The following is a 20,905-nucleotide window of genomic DNA, read 5'->3' as shown; positions in this document are numbered from 1 at the left end:
CTTTTTCACATATTCTGTGTTTATTGTTGTTGGGATTAGTGTTTTATTAATCTTTCATTTTTTTTTATTTACAATTTTAATATTTTGTTTGCCTTTTATGGATGCTGTATGTATTGTGTCACGTAACCGAAATGGCATGTCCTGTCAGCATCCGTGATAATCATACTGATTTCAAAATAGTCAATATTAATACCAGGGGAGTACGATATACCGTTTGAAGATAGTGAAACAGTCGTGACGTCAGATCAGTATTTGATAAGCTGAAATATAAAGAAATGGTTAAAGAAAGAATAAAGATAAGATATATATATAAAAAAAATGATAAAAATGTGAAAAAGTGAAAACAAACAAGAAAAAAATCAGTATTTTAAATAAAAGTCATCACGACGAGTCATTCCTGTTTCACATCGTGCAAAGATATATTGACAGTAATATATATTATATACAATTTATTCTACTTAATATTCTTTCTGTATCAATGATAATATCACCTAGCTAGATCATTTTATCATATCCGTGTGTATTAGCAGCATATTTATATACTGCCGAATGTCGTTATCTCAAATTCTAATAACTCCAAGAACCTGCTAAACTGGGAATAAAAATTCAGTTCCGACAAGAAAAAAGCTATATAAAAATATACTCGGTTACCTTGAATGTTTGGGATATCTCGAGAAGAATATCAGTACCTCACTGACTTTGAGGTAACGAGGTTCGGATGTATTCTTATTTTGTTAACACAATAATACGACTGATATTGTAATTAATGTTATAAATTCACCCCTTTCTTTCTTTGCTTGTGAATTTCGATTGCTTCCATACCTCCTAGAATTATCTCCCTTGCTGTGAGTTTTTTTAATGACACATGGCATAGCGGTCAATATAAGGGAGATAAATCTTCTCCTTTCTGGTGTATTGATATTTACTGTAAAATAAACTTAACTTACGTTACATTTGATAATATGGAAAATACCCCGCTTTAATCCATGACTAAATCTGAATGTCGCAACCCTCGAAAAAACCCAACTATAACAGTATTTGAAAATGATAATTTCTTACGGTATGAAAGCAACAATGTTTTTATTTCTGTGTAAATATAAAAGCTAATCTTCATTACTTTTATACATATTTGAATCAAACTCAAGGTATCGAAGGTTAGGTTTTATATTTTTCATTTAAATTATTTACACTTCACTTATTCTTTCTTTCTATCTGAATTGCACCTACAGCTTCTTCCTTCACATCACTGGAGTTATCTACCCTTTCCAAAACTTCCATGGAGTTATCTCCCCTTCTTCCTTCCTCAACTGCTATCTTTACCGAAGGACCATCAGACATTTTTATTGATCTAGATCAAATGTTGTCATTGTCTTCTGATATGACAGGCCAGCTTATTTCAAAACCGTTTGAGGATATAGCATTATCAGACTTAACAAAATTTTCCGTACTAAGTGAACAAATTTCGGTCTCAAAAACATCTGAACCTTTTCAAAGTAGTATTTCTATGACAGATCAAACAACACCCTTTTCGGATTCATTGACGACAATGTCCACTTCATATTTAGCTACTCAAAGTATTGCAGCAGTCTTAGACTCAGAAATAAGTCAGAGCGTGACGTCGTTAGGAGGGCCCCATTTAACGTCCGCAACTTACATTACGCGACCAACATCACAAAGTATATATTCAACTTTTCAAGAAAGCGTAGTATTTTCTGCAACTGAAGCGACGGCCGTGTTGACAGCCACTGAAACAAGCGTGGTATCAGCTTCTGCCGACGAAAGCATGGCCTCCACTGCTGCTGAAGCAAGCGTGGTCCCAACAACCACTGAAGCAAGTGTTGTATCAACTGCTAGTGAAAAAAGCATTGCCTCAACTACTACTGAAGCAAGCGTTGTTTCAACTGCCACTGAAGCAAGCGATAATTCAACTACCACTGAAGCAAGCGTGGTCCCAACTACCACTGTAGCAAGCGATGTCCGAATTTCCACTGAAGCAAGCGATGTCCGAGCTTCCACTGATGCAAGCGTTGTTTCAACTGCCACTGAAGCAAGCGATAATTCAACTACCACTGAAGCAAGCGTGGTCCCAACTACCACTGTAGCAAGCGATGTCCGAATTTCCACTGAAGCAAGCGATGTCCGAACTTCCACTGAAGCAAGCGATGTCTCAACCTCAACTGAAGCAAGCGTTGTCTCGGCTACCATTGAAGCAAGCGATGTCTTGACTACAACTGAAGCAAGCGTTGTCTCGACTACCACCGAAGCAAGCATTGCCTCGACTATCACTGAAGCAAGCTTGGCATCAACTGCCAGAGAAACATTAGTTTCTAGTTCCAACATATCTACCTCTCCTGCTCTTATAGATGTCACTTCCAGTTCGGATACACATCCTTTGGCAACTTCTCCAATTGATTTTTCGGTAGCCACTTCAGTATCATCTTCCAGTACTTTTTCGTCGGTGACCACATCTTCCACCATCCTTCCATCCGTTTTATCAACATCACCTACGACTACACATGCCTCCGATCTTTCATCATCAACTTCAGATATTGCTGCCACGAAGGTTGAAGCAACCCCAGTGGTTTCTTCATTTTATGTACAAGTCTCCTCAAGTGAAGCTTCTATTTCTAGTGAAGCGTACGAAACGACTTCACCTGTATCTCGTGAGTTGATCCAAAGATATTCTACCAGTGAAGTTCACCAAGGATCTCCTGTTATTTCAACAGTGATTCTTAATACTAGTCACGATATTGTTTCCGTTAAATCAGAGGATCATGGTACTTCTTTAAGTGATACTGTTTCGTCTGCAGTCCCTTCACATGCTGTTGATACGTCTAGTTTGACAACTACTTTTAGCATTGTTACTTCACCGATTGTGACGGAACTTGATGCTGTGCCATTGAAGACACAGATAGGAAGCGAGATTACCTTTGTGCCACAATTACATCCAAGTTCCACAGAACAAACAATGCATATTTCAGGCTCTGATACAGTGTTTTCTAGCCGGGATGCAGAAACGTTACAGCAACATGCTGCCTCACGTATTTCAAGTAGGCTAGACTCGACAAAAAACCTCCTGGAGACGAGCCAACCTCAAAGTGTAGTTCAGGTCACATCTTCTCTTGTTCCTCATACCGAAACCTTCACACGCACACTTGGAGATAACAAAACTTTCAGTGTCACAGATTCTGTTACTTCCTCTACAGTAACAGTAACGCAGACTGACCAAACGTCAGCTTTAGGTTCCAAATCAAATGTTGTCTCGATCAATGCTACTTCGACACCGAATACTCCAACCTCGTCTGCTCTTCTTGATAGTGATATGCATTCATCTGAAACAACATCGTTTACACACGTCGCCGAAACGCCTTCTCTAAGCTCGCCACAGGATACTTCTAGTACCATTGTCACCACACCAACCACCCATGATACATCTGTGCAGGAGACTCGCATATCTAGTGACGATAAAAACATTGTCTCTAGTACCAACACGCCGCAGTCGACGTCAGATATAGTTTACAAAAGTTTGACAGCAGAAAGAACTGCATCCGAGTCATCAAAACATTTTATACATCCAACTCGTGTAATTTCTAGTTTAGATGCCTATACCAGTGTTACTTCTGACAACCACACCGGTATTACACTCTCATCCATAGGGACTACCTCTCGTGTCACTTCTAAATCAGAATCTGCGTCAAGTAGTACTGAGGTGGTTTCGTCCGAGGGTATTTCTAGTACAGACACCTTTAGATCGCCCGGGATAACAGACAATGTTCAGACATCATTCGCATCAGTAAATGCAATTACAAGCAGCATGACATCCTCGCAGGGTGATTCGAAATCTACGAAGACAATCATTATGACGTCATCATTGTCTTCCTCTGTACTGAGTACGTTATCCATCAAAGTAATCCCCGATGTTGTGTCTTCTGCTGGGAGTATTGCAGAATCATCAGTGCCGAGTGATGTAGTCACTGCCCATGACATATCCTCGATAATGTCTTCTGACAGCAGGAAGCCATCTTTCACACAAACCGAATCATTCCGAGATGATCCAGCTTCAAAAATTGTTATAGATGATATTGTGACTACACCTTCTTCAATTCAGGATAGCGTACATGTTACTTCCGAAGTAAGGTCTGTTGTCTCCACGATGACAACATCACGTGATATGGAGAGTACGTCATCGGTACCACGTGATATTTCTACCGATACAAAAAGCGCTGTCTCTTCGGATGTATCCTCCTCCAGCATTATGCCTTCTTTTTCTGTTTCGCCCGGTGCTGCCACCTCTGACGTCACGCCCCTTCACACCACATCTCTCACTTCCTCTCAACACTCTGCCTCCTTGCTAGAGAATGTACAAATTCTTACTGCTCCTCCGACTCACCTTAGCATCTCAAGTAGTCTTGCTTCCTCTACAAGTAAGTATGAATTCTTCTTTGACTGCTATATTACCTTTACTGATATATGCGTGCATTTGTGTAATTTGTGTTTGCCTTGTTGTGTTGTGTCTTAAAAGACAATAATCACGAACTAACAGGTAACATTTGATATTATAAAACCTCCATATACTGCCTATCACTACACTTGCTATCTCATCAACCCCAATTATGCACTTCCAGTCGCTCTAGTACTTTTGTAGATTACCTCCCTTTCCTGTTTTCTTATATAGCCTAGTGATGGCAGTATAACGAGGTCTGAGTAACTTATGTGTATGTACTGTGTATAATTTATATGCTTTCCCTAATACAGCATATCAATATATTGTTTATACTTTATGTTATCTATAGTTAACGGCAGGCTATGTTTCTTAGCCTTAAAATTTGACATATTACATATTTATTTCGAAAATAAAATAAAATTATTACCTGTTAATCTTTTATCTAAATCGTCGTAAAATATAAATATTTTAAGGTAACTATTATATTTTGAAAGCTGTGACCTCAAATAGGTAGGTTAATTCTTCTATAATTCTTTACATTTTACATGTAGGTACTTCAACGGATGCGTCAATGACGTCATCAGCATCTCTGACCTTAGCGCCGTCAACCTCAATTACAAATGTGGCTTCAACAGTTACCTTAACGCCACAGGCAACAACATCTACGGTGCCAACAACACAAGCTCCGACAACCCAGGCTCCTACATCACGGGCTCCTACAACACAGGCACCAACCACACAGGCTCCTACAACACAGGCACCAACAACACAGGCTCCTACATCACAGGCTCCTACAACACAAGCTCCCACAACACAAGCTCCAACAACACAAGCTCCAACAACACAGGCACCAACAACACAAGCTCCTACAACACAGGCACCAACCACACAGGCTCCTACAACACAGGCTCCCACAACACAGGCTCCTATAACACAGGCTCCCACAACACAGGCACCAACCACACAGGCTCCTATAACACAGGCACCAACAACACAGGCTCCTACAACACAGGCACCAACCACACAGGCTCCTACAACACAGGCTCCTATAACACAGGCTCCTACAACACAGGCTCCTACAACACAGGCTCCCACAACACAGGCTCCTACAACACAGGCTCCTATAACACAGGCTCCTATAACACAGCCTCCTACAACACACGCTCCCACAACACAGGCTCCTATAACACAGCCTCCTACAACACACGCTCCCACAACACAGGCTCCTACAACACAGGCTCCCACAACACAGGCTCCTACAACACAGGCTCCTATAACACAGGCTCCTATAACACAGGCTCCTACAACACAGGCTCCCTCAACACAAGCTCCTACAACACAGGCTCCTATAACACAGGCTCCTACAACACAGGCACCAACCACACAGGCTCCTACAACACAGGCACCAACCACACAGGCTCCTATAACACAGGCTCCTATAACACAGGCTCCCACAACACAGGCTCCCACAACACAGGCTCCAACAACACAGGCGCCAACAACACAGGCTCCAACAACACAGGCGCCAACCACACACGCCCCTTCATCTCAGGCTCCTATAACACAGGCCCCTGCAACACAAGCTCCCACAACACAGGAACCCACAACACAAGCACCAACCACACAAGCTCCGATAACACAGGCACCAACCACACAGGCTCCTTCAACACAGGCTCCTATAACACAGGCTCCCACAACACAAGCTCCGACAACCCAGGCACCAACCACACACGCTCCTACATCACAGGCACCAACCACACAGGCTCCTACATCACAGGCTCCTACAACACAGGCACCAACCACACAGGCACCAACCACACAGGCACCAACCACACACGCTCCTTCATCACAGGCTCCTACAACACAGGCCCCTACAACACAGGCATTAACAACACAGGCTCCCACAACACAGGCTCCCACAACACAGGCTCCCACAACACAGGCTCCTACAACACAGGCACCAACCACACAGGCTCCCACAACACAGGCTCCTATAACACAGGCTCCCGCAACACAGGCTCCTACAACCCAGGCACCAACAACACAGGCTCCTATAACACAGGCTCCTACAACACAGGCTCCTACAACACAGGCACCAACCACACAGGCTCCCACAAAACAGGCTCCTATAACACAGGCTCCCACAACACAGGCTCCTACAACCCAGGCACCAACAACACAGGCTCCTATAACACAGGCTCCTACAACACAGGCTCCTACAACACAAGCCCCCACAACACAGGGTCCTACAACACAGGCTCCTACAACACAGGCACCAACAACACAGGCTCCTACAACACAGGCTCCTACAACACAGGCTCCTACAACACAGGCTCCAAACACACAGGCTCCCACAACGACACATCCCACATCACAAGTAGCAACAACATTCGCACCCTCGACACAAGCCCCCACATCACAGCCTCCAACAACACAAGCACCTATAACCCACGATCCTACACAAGCTCCTACGACTATTCCTTCCACGACACAAGCCCCTACATCACAGCCTTCCACGACATACGCCCCCACATCACAGCCTCCCTCGACGCAAGCCCCAACATCACAGCCTCCCTCGACACAAGCTCCCTCATCACAGCCTCCCTCGACACAAGCCCCAACATCACAGCCTCCCTCGACACAAGCTCCCACAACACAAGCTCCTACACCACAACCTCCCTCGACACAAGCTCCCTCATCACAGCCTCCCTCGACGCAAGCCCCAACATCACAGCCTCCCTCGACACAAGCTCCCTCATCACAGCCTCCAACGACCCAAGCCCCAACATCACAGCCTCCCACGACACAAGCTCCTACATCACAGCCTCCCTCGACACAAGCTCCCTCATCACAGCCTCCCTCGACACAAGCCCCAACATCACAGCCTCCCACGACACAAGCTCCCTCATCACAGCCTCCCACGACACAAGCTCCCTCATCACAGCCTCCCACGACACAAGCCCCTACATCAAAGCCTCCCACAACACAAGCCCCTTCAACACAGCCTCCCACGACACAAGCCCCAACATCCGAACCACCTACAACAGAAACCCTAACATCGCAGTCCCCCGCGACACAAACCCCCTTGCAAACTGCTCCAACGACCCAGTCACCTACATCACAACATCCCACCACACATGGTCCTACATCTCAGACACCAGCAACACAACCTCAAACTACTGAAGCACCAACCACACAAGCTCTAACTAGTGAAGCACCAACAACACAAGCTCCTTCATCACAGGCTCCCACAACACACGCCCCTTCATCACAGGCTCCCACAACACAAGCCCCCACAACACAAGCCCCCACAACACAAGCCCCCACAACACACGCCCCTTCATCACAGGCTCCCACAACACAAGCCCCCACAACACAAGCTCATTCATCACAGGCTCCCACAACACAAGCCCCCACAACACAAGCCCCTTCATCACAGGCTCCCACAACACAGGCTCCCACAACTCAGGAACCCACAACTCAGCCTCCCACAACTCAAGCGGCCACAACACACGCCCCTTCATCGCAGGCTCCAACAACACAAGCACCAACAACACAGGCTCTAACCACACTAGCTGCCACAACACAAGCTCCAACAACACAGGCTCCCACAACGCAAGCTGCCACAACACAAGCTCCAACAACACAGGCTCCCACAACGCAAGCTGCCACAACACAAGCTCCAACAACACAGGCTCCCACCACACAAGCTCCAACAACACAAGCTCCCACCACACAGGCTCCTACAACACAGGCTCCGACAACACAAGCTCCAACATCACAGGCTCTCACAACACAGGCTCCCACCACACAGGCTCCCACCACACAGGCTCCCACCACACTAGCTCCCACAACACAGGCTCCTACAACACAAGCTGTCACTACAAAAGCTCCTACAACGCAAGCTGCCACAACACAGGCTGCAACATCACAGGCTCCAACAACACAGGCTCCCACAACACAAGCTCCAACAACACAAGCTCCCACTACACAAGCTGCAACATCACAGGCTCCAACAACACAAGCTCCAACAACACAAGCTCCAACAACACAAGCTCCCACAACACAAGCTGCCACTACACAAGCTCCAACATCACAGGCTCCAACAACACAGGCTGCCACAACACAAGCTCCCACAACACAAGCTCCCACAACACAAGCTCCAACAACACAAGCCCCAACATCACAGCCTCCCACGACACAAGCTCCCTCATCACAGCCTCCCACAACACAGGCTCCCACAACACAAGCTCCCACAACACAAGCTCCAACAACACAAGCTCCAACCACACAAGCTCCAACAACACAGGCTCCCACAACACAAGCTCCCACAACACAAGCTCCAACAACACAAGCTCCAACAACACAAGCTCCAACCACACGAGCTCCAACAACACAAGCTCCCACAACACAAGCTCCAACAACTCCAGCATCAGAAATAACAAGTGAGGCAAGAGCTAGCATAAGAATTACTGGCGGAGTAACCTGGGTTCCCACACTTTCGGAGAAAACTTCTGATGAATTCAAAACTTTGCGCGATCAAGTCAAACCAGAGGTTCGTTTTACGTTTCTAGTGATAACTATTGTGATTAGCTATTTCTATCAGGGACATTCTTAGTTGGGTATTATTTCTAAATGAAATATTAATTTAGCTTTATGTTCTGACTTTAATCATTGATTAGCTGAATCCCATGTTTTAATGACTAAAATTCAGTTAATATTAAATAGCTTCCGTTGATTTATCTCCAATGTATTCAAAGTCGTGTCAATTTGTCTATTGTTTTCATAAAAAAATTAATAAGATATATATATAATAAAGAGAATATATCCTTTTCCAGCTGGAGGCTGTGTACCTTGCGCAGTATGGAGACAATTTTGTGTCGGTTATCATTGACCAGTTTAGGTAAGTTTATGACAATGCTCTGTTCACTAAAAGAAAACGGAACCAGTATTAATTTATTGGTTGAGATTTCACATCCGGGTAGTCGCTAAGTTCACGTGCAGTCCTCGAATGACGCGCCAATGGCGTTCATTTTGATAATGATATCACTCTCGGATTATACTGTACACGTACAAATTTTGGAGTGCTCATATTTACCTCATCAACTTTTGACGGAATGGTACAATAATTGGTAATGGGTACACAATCATTTGCTATAAATAACATTTAGAAACTGATCTTCGTCGCCATATTTTAGCGCAAAAATAAAATACGCCAAAATGTATATTTTACAGCAATTTAATTATTTACCCTCATTTAAAGTATAGCTGAACTTAAGTTAGGTAACAAACACACGAGATATTTGAGATAATCGTGTCTTCTACACAAAAGTTTTGATCTCGCAACTTTTTCGTTCGATTTAAGCAAGATTTTCGAATTCGTAGAGTCTTAAGAATCTTCATTTAGGGTATGAAAGTCTAAATACAAACTATTTACCTAACAAACATCGTTAAGTACAAAAGAAGGATTTCGGGTGATATTTATAAGAAATGAAAATAACAAGGCAATTGAATCAAAAATTAAAATTCTATTTCTTTTCAATTTCAGACAAGGGAGTGTGATTGTTGAGTACACCGTGAAATTATCAGGCACGGCTCCCGTCACTGATGCCGACATGAACAGGGTTGTGGAGACTGCTGTTTCCGACGGAAACCTGGGAGGATTTACTGTGGATAAAACATCTATATCTCATGATGGTAAATATGTAACCTTATAAAACATCTATATCTCATGATGGTAAATGTTTAACCTTATAAAACATCTATACCTCACAATGGTAAATGTTTAATCTTATAAAACATCTATATCTCTCGATGGTAAATGTTTAACATTATAAAACATCTATACCTCACGATGGTAAATGTTTAACATTATAAAACATCTATACCTCACGATGGTAAATGTTTAACTGTATAAAACATCTATACCTCATGATGGTAAATGTTTAACCTTATAAAACATCTATATCTCATGATGGTAGATGTTTAACCTTATAAAACATCTATACCTCACGATGGTAAATGTTTAACATTATAAAACATCTATACCTCACGATGGTAAATGTTTAACATTATAAAACATCTATATCTCACAATGGTAAATGTTTAACCTTATAAAACATCTATATCTCATGATGGTAGATGTTTAACCTTATAAAACATCTATACCTCACGATGGTAAATGTTTTAACCTTATAAAACATCTATACCTCACGATGGTAAATGTTTAACATTATAAAACATCTATACCTCACGATGGTAAATGTTTAACATTATAAAACATCTATATCTCACAATGGTAAATGTTTAACATTATAAAACATCGATTTAGTATTTAGTTTAAACTGTTTTATTCGTCAATTTCCATTTGACGATATGCATACAACATATAAATTATACCCAAAGGAATCAGAAACAAGTGTCAAAAAGCTTATATAAATCTGACACCTATATATATATATAAGTATTTGGTGTTTATGTAGGTATTCCGTTAACATCAAGACAAATCTTTAACAATCTTTGCTATATTTCTCATTTAACTCTATTTTTGACAAAGCTGGAGCGGAACATCTTTATTTCCCCGGACATTCCCTTGTCAAATTAAGGTGAATTATGTATAAATTCTATTGTGCTTTACAGTTATAAGAACACCCGTGACCACCACGGTTGCCCCTGTTATTGCGGAAGGCTTCCCTAACTGGGCTATTGCCGTGATCGCCTGTGGATCCGTTGTCCTTCTCTTCCTCATAGCAATGATCTGCATATTGGTAAGTTTTAAATAACAAAGGCATTCATTGTCATCATTTTATTTAATTATCATTATCATTCTTTCTTTTAATTTCTTAACTGAACATGTCGCAATGTTAATGGTACCGACAGCCGACCCTCTAAATGAGTATAATGTATTCAATCTGTTATTGTTGTGAAATAAAAAATGAGTATGTAAAGATGAAAAATTCACATACATAAAGCACATCTACACTGGTTGGATTGGAATACAGAAAAGTAAAACATAAGATCTTTAAAGTTGATGGAAATAAAATCGGTGTACATCTTACTTTTCAGTGTTCCCGAAGACACACAAAGCAGAAGTACCGCCTTCCTGAAGACCCGGATGATATTGATTATCGCCGAAGTTGGGCGGGAAGTTCCGACAATGAATTTGCATACGATAATAGATTAGCTCAAGCAACCGAGATCGAAGGGAAACAACCCGTACAGTTCTTCAATTTATCAAATAATGATTTACAAACCGCCAACGGGGCGGACCCGGTAAGTTGATAAATACTAAATGGGGGATTTGTTTCATCCAATGAAAATCAAGGATTCGGGGTTTTCCCAAATCAATGAACCAATGAAAAGTGGGGGATCCCATAAGTAACTAAAGTTTGGCCCCTGTGTTCCTCATGCTGGTAGTAAAGAGGATATAAATCAGACCACGAAAAGAACAAAAGAAATGCATTAAAATATGTTTTTGAACCGAAGTTATTTTGAAAAAGATACTGTTTAACGATCTTAGAATGAGGCAAGCTGTGAAAATATCTGACTCAACCGGGGTCGAGGATTTCAGAAGCAAATTTTGTGAAAATTTGATTGATCAAAGACACTGTTTTTCTGGGAAATCTTGATAATTTTCAGTCGAATCTTCAATATTATTTATATGTATCTGATCAAACTGAAATAAACAAAAACAATTTCTTCAACAGGTGATAATGCTTAGGTATCATTTCCAGGTAAATTTAATTGCCAATATTATACGATAAACATGTTTTGATTGCATGTTCCCTGGGAGTAATTAACCCACCAGAGTCCCAAGGCTAACAATGGCGTTTATAAAATTCGCTCTGCGTCCCCCAAGAGCTTTTTATGGTTTATAATTATACTGCGACCCTCCTTTACAATTCCTGACAGCCAGTCATAGGCATGGCCTGAATGTTATGGAATTTACTCCGCGAAAATGGTTTGGATGGAAAAATGGTTTGATGGGTTCCCAAACATCCCGTGCTTGGCTGCGACATTTGAACTATTCTTACATTGTGTGTAATTTGATATTTTGTCCATATTTTAAAGATGTTAAAGAAGGGTGTTTTGTTTTATGAAGAAAATATTCATTTAAATAATTCAAATTTTCAAAATGATACTTTTTCAGCAGATGAATTACTGTGTATCAAGGAACTTTCGCCTTCTGACAAAACAGTCCATATTCGCTCAATTTAAAGTTGCCGCCATCATAGGCGAAATTGGCGAAAATTCATTAATGATAAAATATTACGTTGGAGATACCCCGACTTTCTGTTCGGCGAAAATGGCGAAAGTTTCTTTGTACGCAGTACTGTATTGAAAACGATTCGAAAACGAAAATAAGATTTTGTAATTTCGTGAATTGTTTAAATATTGTCACTATGGATGATAGGAGAAGATATATTGTAAATACATAGTTTATTGTATGGGAAATTATTTTGTATTTTCGTCAGAGTAAAACTACACCCCTATGAAACGACATTTCCAAATACAATGTGTAAGTATATGGTGAAATATTTGATAGAACATAACAAGATAAAGAAAGGCTACTAACACGTTCTGTGGGAATTGAAATATACATCAGGTGTGAAAACTAATAATGTCTGTCAATACACCGTGCTGGTATGTTTCTATTCTCTACCTCGGCATACTGTATATAATTATATAACAATGCATTATTGTCAACGGATTGATGAGGAACGATAACATGTATTCTACTTTAACTTACCAGCATGCTTTGCGAGAAGTCTGTTTCGCATTAATTTACAAATATAAGTCTTTGCACCTGAATTCGATCCTAATGAACTTAAATTGTGTTTTTGTTTTTGTTTTTCTCCCGTTTTGAGATTTTACAAAAATGTTTTTCCAAAGGAGTTATAATTTTCCTGTAAATTATCAAATTGGCTATAAGTATCTTTGATTCATCCTATAATCAAATTGTCAAAGTATTAGCGAATTTAACATATACATTGTACATTGAAAACGCCAACGTTGGCAATAAGTCACTAGATAGTCGCAAAAATAAAAGCTTCGTATGTTTTATAATATAACGTTATACACAATGCCATTGACAGCATGTTTTAGTAGAATGCATGTTATTTCCGTCTGTCTTAATAGTTAGTTAGACACATTCATCAATTGTTTTTCCTTGGCGCTAATCATTTCCATCGGCCGGTTTATGTATATGTGGATAATTGACAACACGTGGTCATTTATATAAAATGTCAGTTATCGAATAGCAACAGGAAAAACAAAACGATGGCTGTGTTTAATTAGCTTTTATTACAACCTTTCACAACCTAACATGACGTAAGTATTTTTCTTGTTCAAACATGAAAGTGTATCTTTATAACAACAAACTTTTCCTTTTCTATCTTTGAATCTCGATCTGTTCCTTGGGATCTGTTACCATCCATCATGGAGGATATCTTCATCAAAAGTTCTTCCTCCAAAGCCATCACTACATTCTAATCTAGCTAACTTATACTTCACTTCATATAGTCGTTTTTCATATCAACACCATAACATCATGGCTAATATCGTCACTGATAGTGTTCTAGCAATCATAGTGTAATGAAAGGATGTTGTTGTTCAAATAGTCTTGTTATTAATATCATGATTAGATAATGGAAATATGGAGATGTAGATAAGAAAACACGAAAATGAAAAATCATAATTTACGATGTTTATGCTATGTTGTTTTGCAATAACTGTTTTTATCTACTAACGAAACGCCCGATAGCCTAGCTATGACTACATACATATTAATTTAAAGCTGACCAAATAATGTCAAGGTGCTTTTTTTAGATGGTTGATATTTTCGCGATTTTAAAAATTGAATAACAAGTTTCTGGTTTTTACATCTGATATATATATACTTTTCGTGATTCTTACTATTCCATCGAAATTAAAAACATAAATATAATGAAAATGGCAACCGCAACATAGCTACGTCTGTGGAAATTCTTAAATTACAAATATTGAGTTCATTTAACATTTTATGAAATTAAGTATGATTGACACTCCAGATGTATATTTCAGTTAAACTTTGAACTACACTAACAATGACATCGTTACTTTGACGCTTTCCATTAAAAGTAGGGAGATTCTAGCCTGTTAATGTTGTCACAAAGTAGAATATATGGAAGTGTAAATTGTGATTACGTCATGAATTTACGGTAAAAGGTTTAAATGTGAATTCAGAATATTTTCCCAATTTATTTTTTAGAATTTATTTAATATATTCATGTTATTATGGAGAGAAAAGAATTCCCGCTGTCATCTGAATATTTCATTTCAACTTATTAACAAGATACTGTATAGCGGGAAATTTTAGCGTTCGTAAAATTTGGCGATTTGGTCATGAAAACTGAAAGTAATACTCATGTAGATTGTAGTTTATATCGATTCAATTTCAATTAATTCTAAACATCTATCTGTTGAAATGGCGGTGTCTCCCCGAAAATGTTTCATCAGAATTATCAGAGTATGAGCCTACTCTTCCATATCATTAATGGGTCGCCTGATTATGTTTGGTAGAACAGAATTAAAATATTCAAAAATACATTTAGTGTCATTGGGTACTTCAGACGCCACCATATTACAATGCAAAGACTTAAGTTTGACTTTTAATTTATTTTGTCTAAAACGAAACAGAACTATTACAGGTGTATCACGAGACAAATCTAATTATACTTATTAAAACAAATTCTGGGTATAGCTCTCTATATGATGTATCTTATTTAGTTTATTTCTGACGTGTATTAGACTTGCTCTGTCCTTATTAACATAGGTCACTTTAACACAATAATATGATAAATAAATGTAACATTTCAGCGATAATACAATTTCGGTATTCAAATTAAATATAAACAATAGCGTTGTAGTCTGATAGACTGATTATGGATACAAATTAATTATAATTGATTGTCTGATATTGCTATGCAGTTGTATTTAATTTATAGATGCAACAGAAACAGTATCCAAACAGTAATATTTCTCTATCCTTGAATATAATCTGCTTTCTTTTTTTAAATGAAATTCTATAAGTAGTGTCATCCGACCAATTATGTCGAAGAAAATGTTTGTGTTAGAACGTTAATCAAATGTTTGTGTTAGAACGTTAATCAAATGCTTGAGCAATATCGATAACTTCGTGATATTGTCTTGTAAAAACAGAATTTTATTTGTTAGTTGTGTTTATATATTAATGCAGACATTCTTATTTCGGCGCATTCATTTGTTGGTACATAACCGAACAGATAAGCGATGAATCTGCATGTCGAAAAGCCTGTACACATTAACTGGCGCACTCGTAATTTAAGCGGAAGGCTGTCGGACGCGAAAAGCGCTAAAATAACAACACCACAAAAAATAGTAATGTTACAGTATCATTCATAGAAATTTATGTGTATTTCTTTCTTGTAGATGATGGGTGCAAATGGTAGGCGACCTGTAAACGGTATAGGAGGGACGAGTTTCCTCCAAGTCAGAGGTGAAACACAAACAATTTTCGATGAATTTTCGGAAACGTGGGAAACAAGATTATAGCGACAAAGTGTGTATTAAGTATTAAATAATTCATCAGTCCTCATCCCATTACCGGTCACATATGACGTTTGCATCTTGAATAACGTGTGAAATATGGTATTCCTCGGCAGATTCAGCGGATTGGAGTAGTGATGCATTTCCCAGATAGTTAAGTTGCATAAACAATGAAGGTAACTGCATATGAATATGCATGAAGTTGTCTATGAATATGCATTAGTGTCGAGGAATATGCATGAGTTATTGCCGACACGGGAATGGATATATCACGATAAAATCAATGCAAAACTTGAATGTGATATCCAGCTTCATCGTCCACGAATCTATTTTCATCAACGAAAGTTTTGATAGATGACTGAATGATCCGATGGGTGAGTCCACGTGTGCATATTTCTATTAACAATGAATATGCATTAAATGATGCAGATGAATATGCAAGTGCCGATGAATATGCAAGAGTTAGTACCGACACGGAAATGGATGATTACAGATGTTGTTGTATGCAAATGTAATAATGTAGTTAGTATATGTGAAATTTTCTCAATTGTGTGTGTGAGTAAATAAGTCCGAAAGATATCATGTGTACATTAATGCCAGAAAGCTACTTCTATATAATGTATGTGAAACTGTACACATTGTGAAGGTGAAACACTTTAAAAATTGAATGAACGAAAATGTTGAGTCTGGAATGTTAGGCCAGTATAGTTTATCACTAGCATTACCTCGTCATACAAACTACAGTAGAACTTCGTTATCTGGAACATTCGAGATATACGCGGTACTCGACATTATGAGTAGTATTTTACTCTGTTGTAAAGACCGTGCTAAAGATATAGTACGTTAACCCGTGAAATGAAAGTGATTTAAGAAACAAGACCTGGTTTCATTCTCTCGAGTTTGAGATAACGAAGGAATACACACATGAAAGCTGTTTTATTTTCGAATTCCATGTAACAATGGTTCAAAGAAACATGAACTTTTCTAGTTCATAATAACGACTTTTCAGTGTCCTATTACATATATTTATCATACTGTCAAACTTTCAAAAAATTATCGAAAGTCGTTACATTCTTTCGAGTAATATTTACCTTTAAAAATCATGTTTGATTTCGATCTGAAAGATACATCAGTTGACTTAATATTATCAGAATGTACATGAAGTTTTAGCAATGTTTTGCTTGCATTACGAATTGTACTATGTAGATCGAGATACTGTGTAAAAGTCAAAATAGTGAGGAGTTTGTGTTGAAACCTGCCATGATATTATCTATGCAATATTGCTTGCTGTTACTGTCATTCCAAATATTTACTTTGTTAAAATGTATATATATATAATTTCGTCACGTGATTAACGTGTTCATGTTTTATGTAATATATTTTGTATATAAACTCATGTTAGGAACGTTATATTATGATTATCAAATGACGTCACTGACTTCCATCAAAAATGGCGATACTGTATCACGAACAAAGATGGCGGAATTTTGACCAAGTGTTTACTTGAAAATATTACAAATTCCGTTAGAGTGGCTTATTTCATTAATCTCATATGAAGTTAAAACGTATATAAGAATGCAATGTATATTTCTGCTCATTATATATTTGTATGTTCTATATCTTTTGTTTAAAACTTGTGTTTTTCATATATCATTTTATTCTGTGTCTATTTATAGATATGACGACATGTAATTCTGAGACTATCATTGATAAAAGCATTCAATGACAGCATTTCCTTTGCATAATATTTTGAGGAATTTTGTCCGTGAATGGTTCAAAATGTGTTCTGACACTAAAAACAAAAATAAGATATTACTTAATCTTGGTATATATGCAGACGTGCATTAATTGTATTACGTAGTAAAGCTGTCTTAGTATTGGGGATACCTGAATGCGTCAAATCACAGTTATACCAGTACCATAATGATATTTTGATATATTGTGTTGTGAATTTAGGCGATAATTATAGAAGTACATATATAAAAGTGCTAATAAAAATAACTAAGAGCCAATTAAGAACATCTGCTGATCCAAAGTTGTTTATATATGCAAATATATGTTACAAATATTCATCATATGCCATGAATATTCATTAATTTGCATAAATATGTATTATGTCTCATCAATATTCATTGTCTCTTTTTTGTATCATTGTGCATCTTTAATGCAAATCATGTCTCAAATACTGCCTTATACTAGACAAGCATTATTTTATATGGCTGCAATTTCTCATGTTATCATAGGTTCTGTCTCATTTGATTGGAATCACAAAGTGTACTTTCTCGTTATCGTTTCGTTTATATAAAAAGCCATTCACCTAAATGAATTTCCTGTATGTTCGTGTATCGTTTCATCATGATTAGATTGTTAAATAATTACATATAATAACATTGTTAAACCACCACTCAATACATTATTGTTGGGGGTAAATGAAATTTTAAAATTTCACCTGTAGATTTGTGACTAAATTGTATGACAAACACAAGTAAATACAAACTTTCTAAGTGAACCAATACATATATCTTATGCGTAACATTGTATGATGGACACGAGTAAATACAATTTTTTAATCGAATCTGTCTCCCATCAATTATAATAAAAATCAAAATAAGTCAATATTTTAAACTTTTCGTTAGTGAGCTTAGCAGTTTATGCAGCATCGTTGACTTATGCCATGGTAGTATTGACATTGATCAAAATAAATAAATATATTGATAATATATATATTCATTTTTCAAAGTATATAGCTGTATATATTATATCTTAGTTAATTAATTAATCGATTGGTTAATGTGTGTCTGTAAAGGCATTACGAAGCGAGATCTGACTCATCTTCAAATCCTTACTCTCATCTCACGCTAAATAGAAAGGTTGGACATGAAAGTCTGATAAATATAAATTTTAATTTTGGTGTCAAGTGTGTTCGTATATAATTATGGTGGTAATATACATTGATATTGGCATGGATGTTTTATCTCAACACGTCCAATTATATCTAAATATGGTTATAGAAAATGATGTAAATGAACGTCCACACAGCTGTTGTTTATATAATAATCAGACAGACATATGCAATTGTAAATATACCCGCAGAGGTTGTTAAATATGCTTATATATTAAATTACGGAAAACGAAATTCGATGTTCCATCCATTCTATGTGCCTTGAAGAACTTGATTTCGTCCGTGATTTTTTTTCAAATTTCATTTCAAACAAAATACTTATTTCAAATTTATTGACAATCTTTTATATATGAAAACTAACTATGATATTATCAATCGTGTATTTTACACTGCATAGTAATGAGAAATTGAAATAGAAAGCAAACGCATTTGCTACAAAAGAAAAGGATCTAAATTCAGAGTTGCATTTTGGTACACCACGAAAATAGGAAATACGCTGAATCCTGTTGGCTGTTTATTCCAGGTCTATACAAGAAATCCTTTATATATTTAATTTATATTCATGTATATAGTTATACCTTGTTAAAAACTGTGGTAATTAGGACACCAATCTCGGTTACTAGCATTAACAAACTAATAATGATTTTGCATATCCACCTCGCAGCATTATATTAAACAAATATTATAAAAGTTTTTTTTTCCATGTGACTATCATTCTCGATTTCAGGAAAACAAATACTAATAATAATTTGCACAGCAAGCTATCAGATTTCAGATATGTTTTGAAAAAAATATTTTGTAAACTGTAGATTTACTGATGGAATTCATCTTGGCGAGATTACAATTAATATATTTGTATTCTAAATATTATATATAGCGATGTCTCTAATGCGGCCTCATAGTCTCGTTTGGAAATCATTAACGACAGTAATTGTCATGTGATCACAACTAAATCCTAATTCCCGATTTACCGAAGGAATATTTGTCACATAAATGTTCTTTTCATTTTCATATTTAAAAAAAAAGATGATTTTCATCTGAAGCGTTAGAGGTCGCACCACATCGCTGCAAATGATTTATTTGATTTACAAAAGTATTATAAATATGTGTATATAAGTATCATTACTTATATGGGAGTGAATTGAGAAAGATATGATAGTTATGATTATAGAGTAATTGTATATTAATTTTGAAAGTTTCTATCATATATATTTATACATTACATATATCACTTGTCAAAGACTTGTATGAAATTCACAAACCAAATAATAAATCCTTGATTTATATACGATATATGCTTGTTTGTCTGTTTTTTTTTTTTTATCTGATTTATAGATACTGACGTTGGGAAGGAAAGACTTGAAATCGATCTGATTACACTGAAGAGTTAAAAAGAACATGTCACAGAGACCCTCTAAATTCCTTCAATTTCATATATAGATTTATTGCATTTTTGCCAGTGAAATATAGAAATGTATCAAACTAATAAAACTTATATTTTCACTGCAGCGATGAGAAAGTGAAAATATTAAGATTTTGCAGTGAAAATATAAGTTTTGCAGTGAAAATATAAGTTTTACGTTTTTGACCAATCAGAGCGGACCTTTGTATTCGCCTAGCTGAAACTTGACGATTTTTCCAATCGAAGCGGAGATAGATAAATTGGTTATTTTGCTGTTTTTCAGAAATTTTCAGACTATTTTTTGACAAAATACTCACTTGACGTTAGCTATTCATGCACATATTCTTCTATAACAGCAGACAACGCTTAAATTGCGTTGATCAGTCCTTTCAAAATGGTACCGTGAAGTTGACGTGGAGTAACGTCTCAAAGAGATGACGTCATTACTGATTCACGCACTTTTGTGACTATTAATTTTCCTATGTTTTTCGGCATAGCCGTCTAATTTGGTTTTGGCCCCGGATATGACGCGACAGGTGGCGTTCTGGTAAAGATGAAGTATGTGATTGGTCAATGTAGCGGTCAATGCAAA

General features: G+C 37.7%; 2 protein-coding genes across 3 annotated transcripts in view; both read left to right on the top strand.

Annotated features, from left to right (window-relative positions):
• LOC117314922 (mucin-2-like) overlaps positions 1-20,204 on the top strand; it is a 60,711-nt gene extending 40,507 nt beyond the window's left edge. The window contains exons 3-9 of one of the 2 annotated variants that reach the window (XM_033869021.1): positions 4,996-8,999; positions 9,283-9,347; positions 9,993-10,141; positions 11,084-11,211; positions 11,510-11,716; positions 12,919-12,962; positions 15,893-20,204. In XM_033869021.1, coding sequence (XP_033724912.1) covers positions 4,996-8,999; positions 9,283-9,347; positions 9,993-10,141; positions 11,084-11,211; positions 11,510-11,716; positions 12,919-12,939 — 4,574 coding nt within the window. In that variant the 3' untranslated portion in view covers positions 12,940-12,962; positions 15,893-20,204. The remainder of the gene's footprint in view (positions 1-4,995; positions 9,000-9,282; positions 9,348-9,992; positions 10,142-11,083; positions 11,212-11,509; positions 11,717-12,918; positions 12,963-15,892) is intronic. The other variant, XM_033869020.1, reaches the window with a different exon arrangement.
• On the top strand, positions 12-4,891 carry LOC117314923 (probable GPI-anchored adhesin-like protein PGA55). Its single transcript, XM_033869022.1, has one exon. The coding sequence runs from the start codon at positions 1,277-1,279 to the stop codon at positions 4,517-4,519; it is 3,243 nt and encodes a 1,080-aa protein (XP_033724913.1). The 5' UTR covers positions 12-1,276; the 3' UTR covers positions 4,520-4,891.
• Positions 20,205-20,905: the final 701 nt, after the last annotated feature.

Source organism: Pecten maximus, chromosome 17 (genome assembly GCF_902652985.1).
Source record: "Pecten maximus chromosome 17, xPecMax1.1, whole genome shotgun sequence".
NCBI classification, from domain to species: domain Eukaryota; kingdom Metazoa; phylum Mollusca; class Bivalvia; order Pectinida; family Pectinidae; genus Pecten; species Pecten maximus.
Note: the sequence above shows the minus strand (reverse complement) of the source record. Positions and strands in the feature narration are given on the sequence as shown.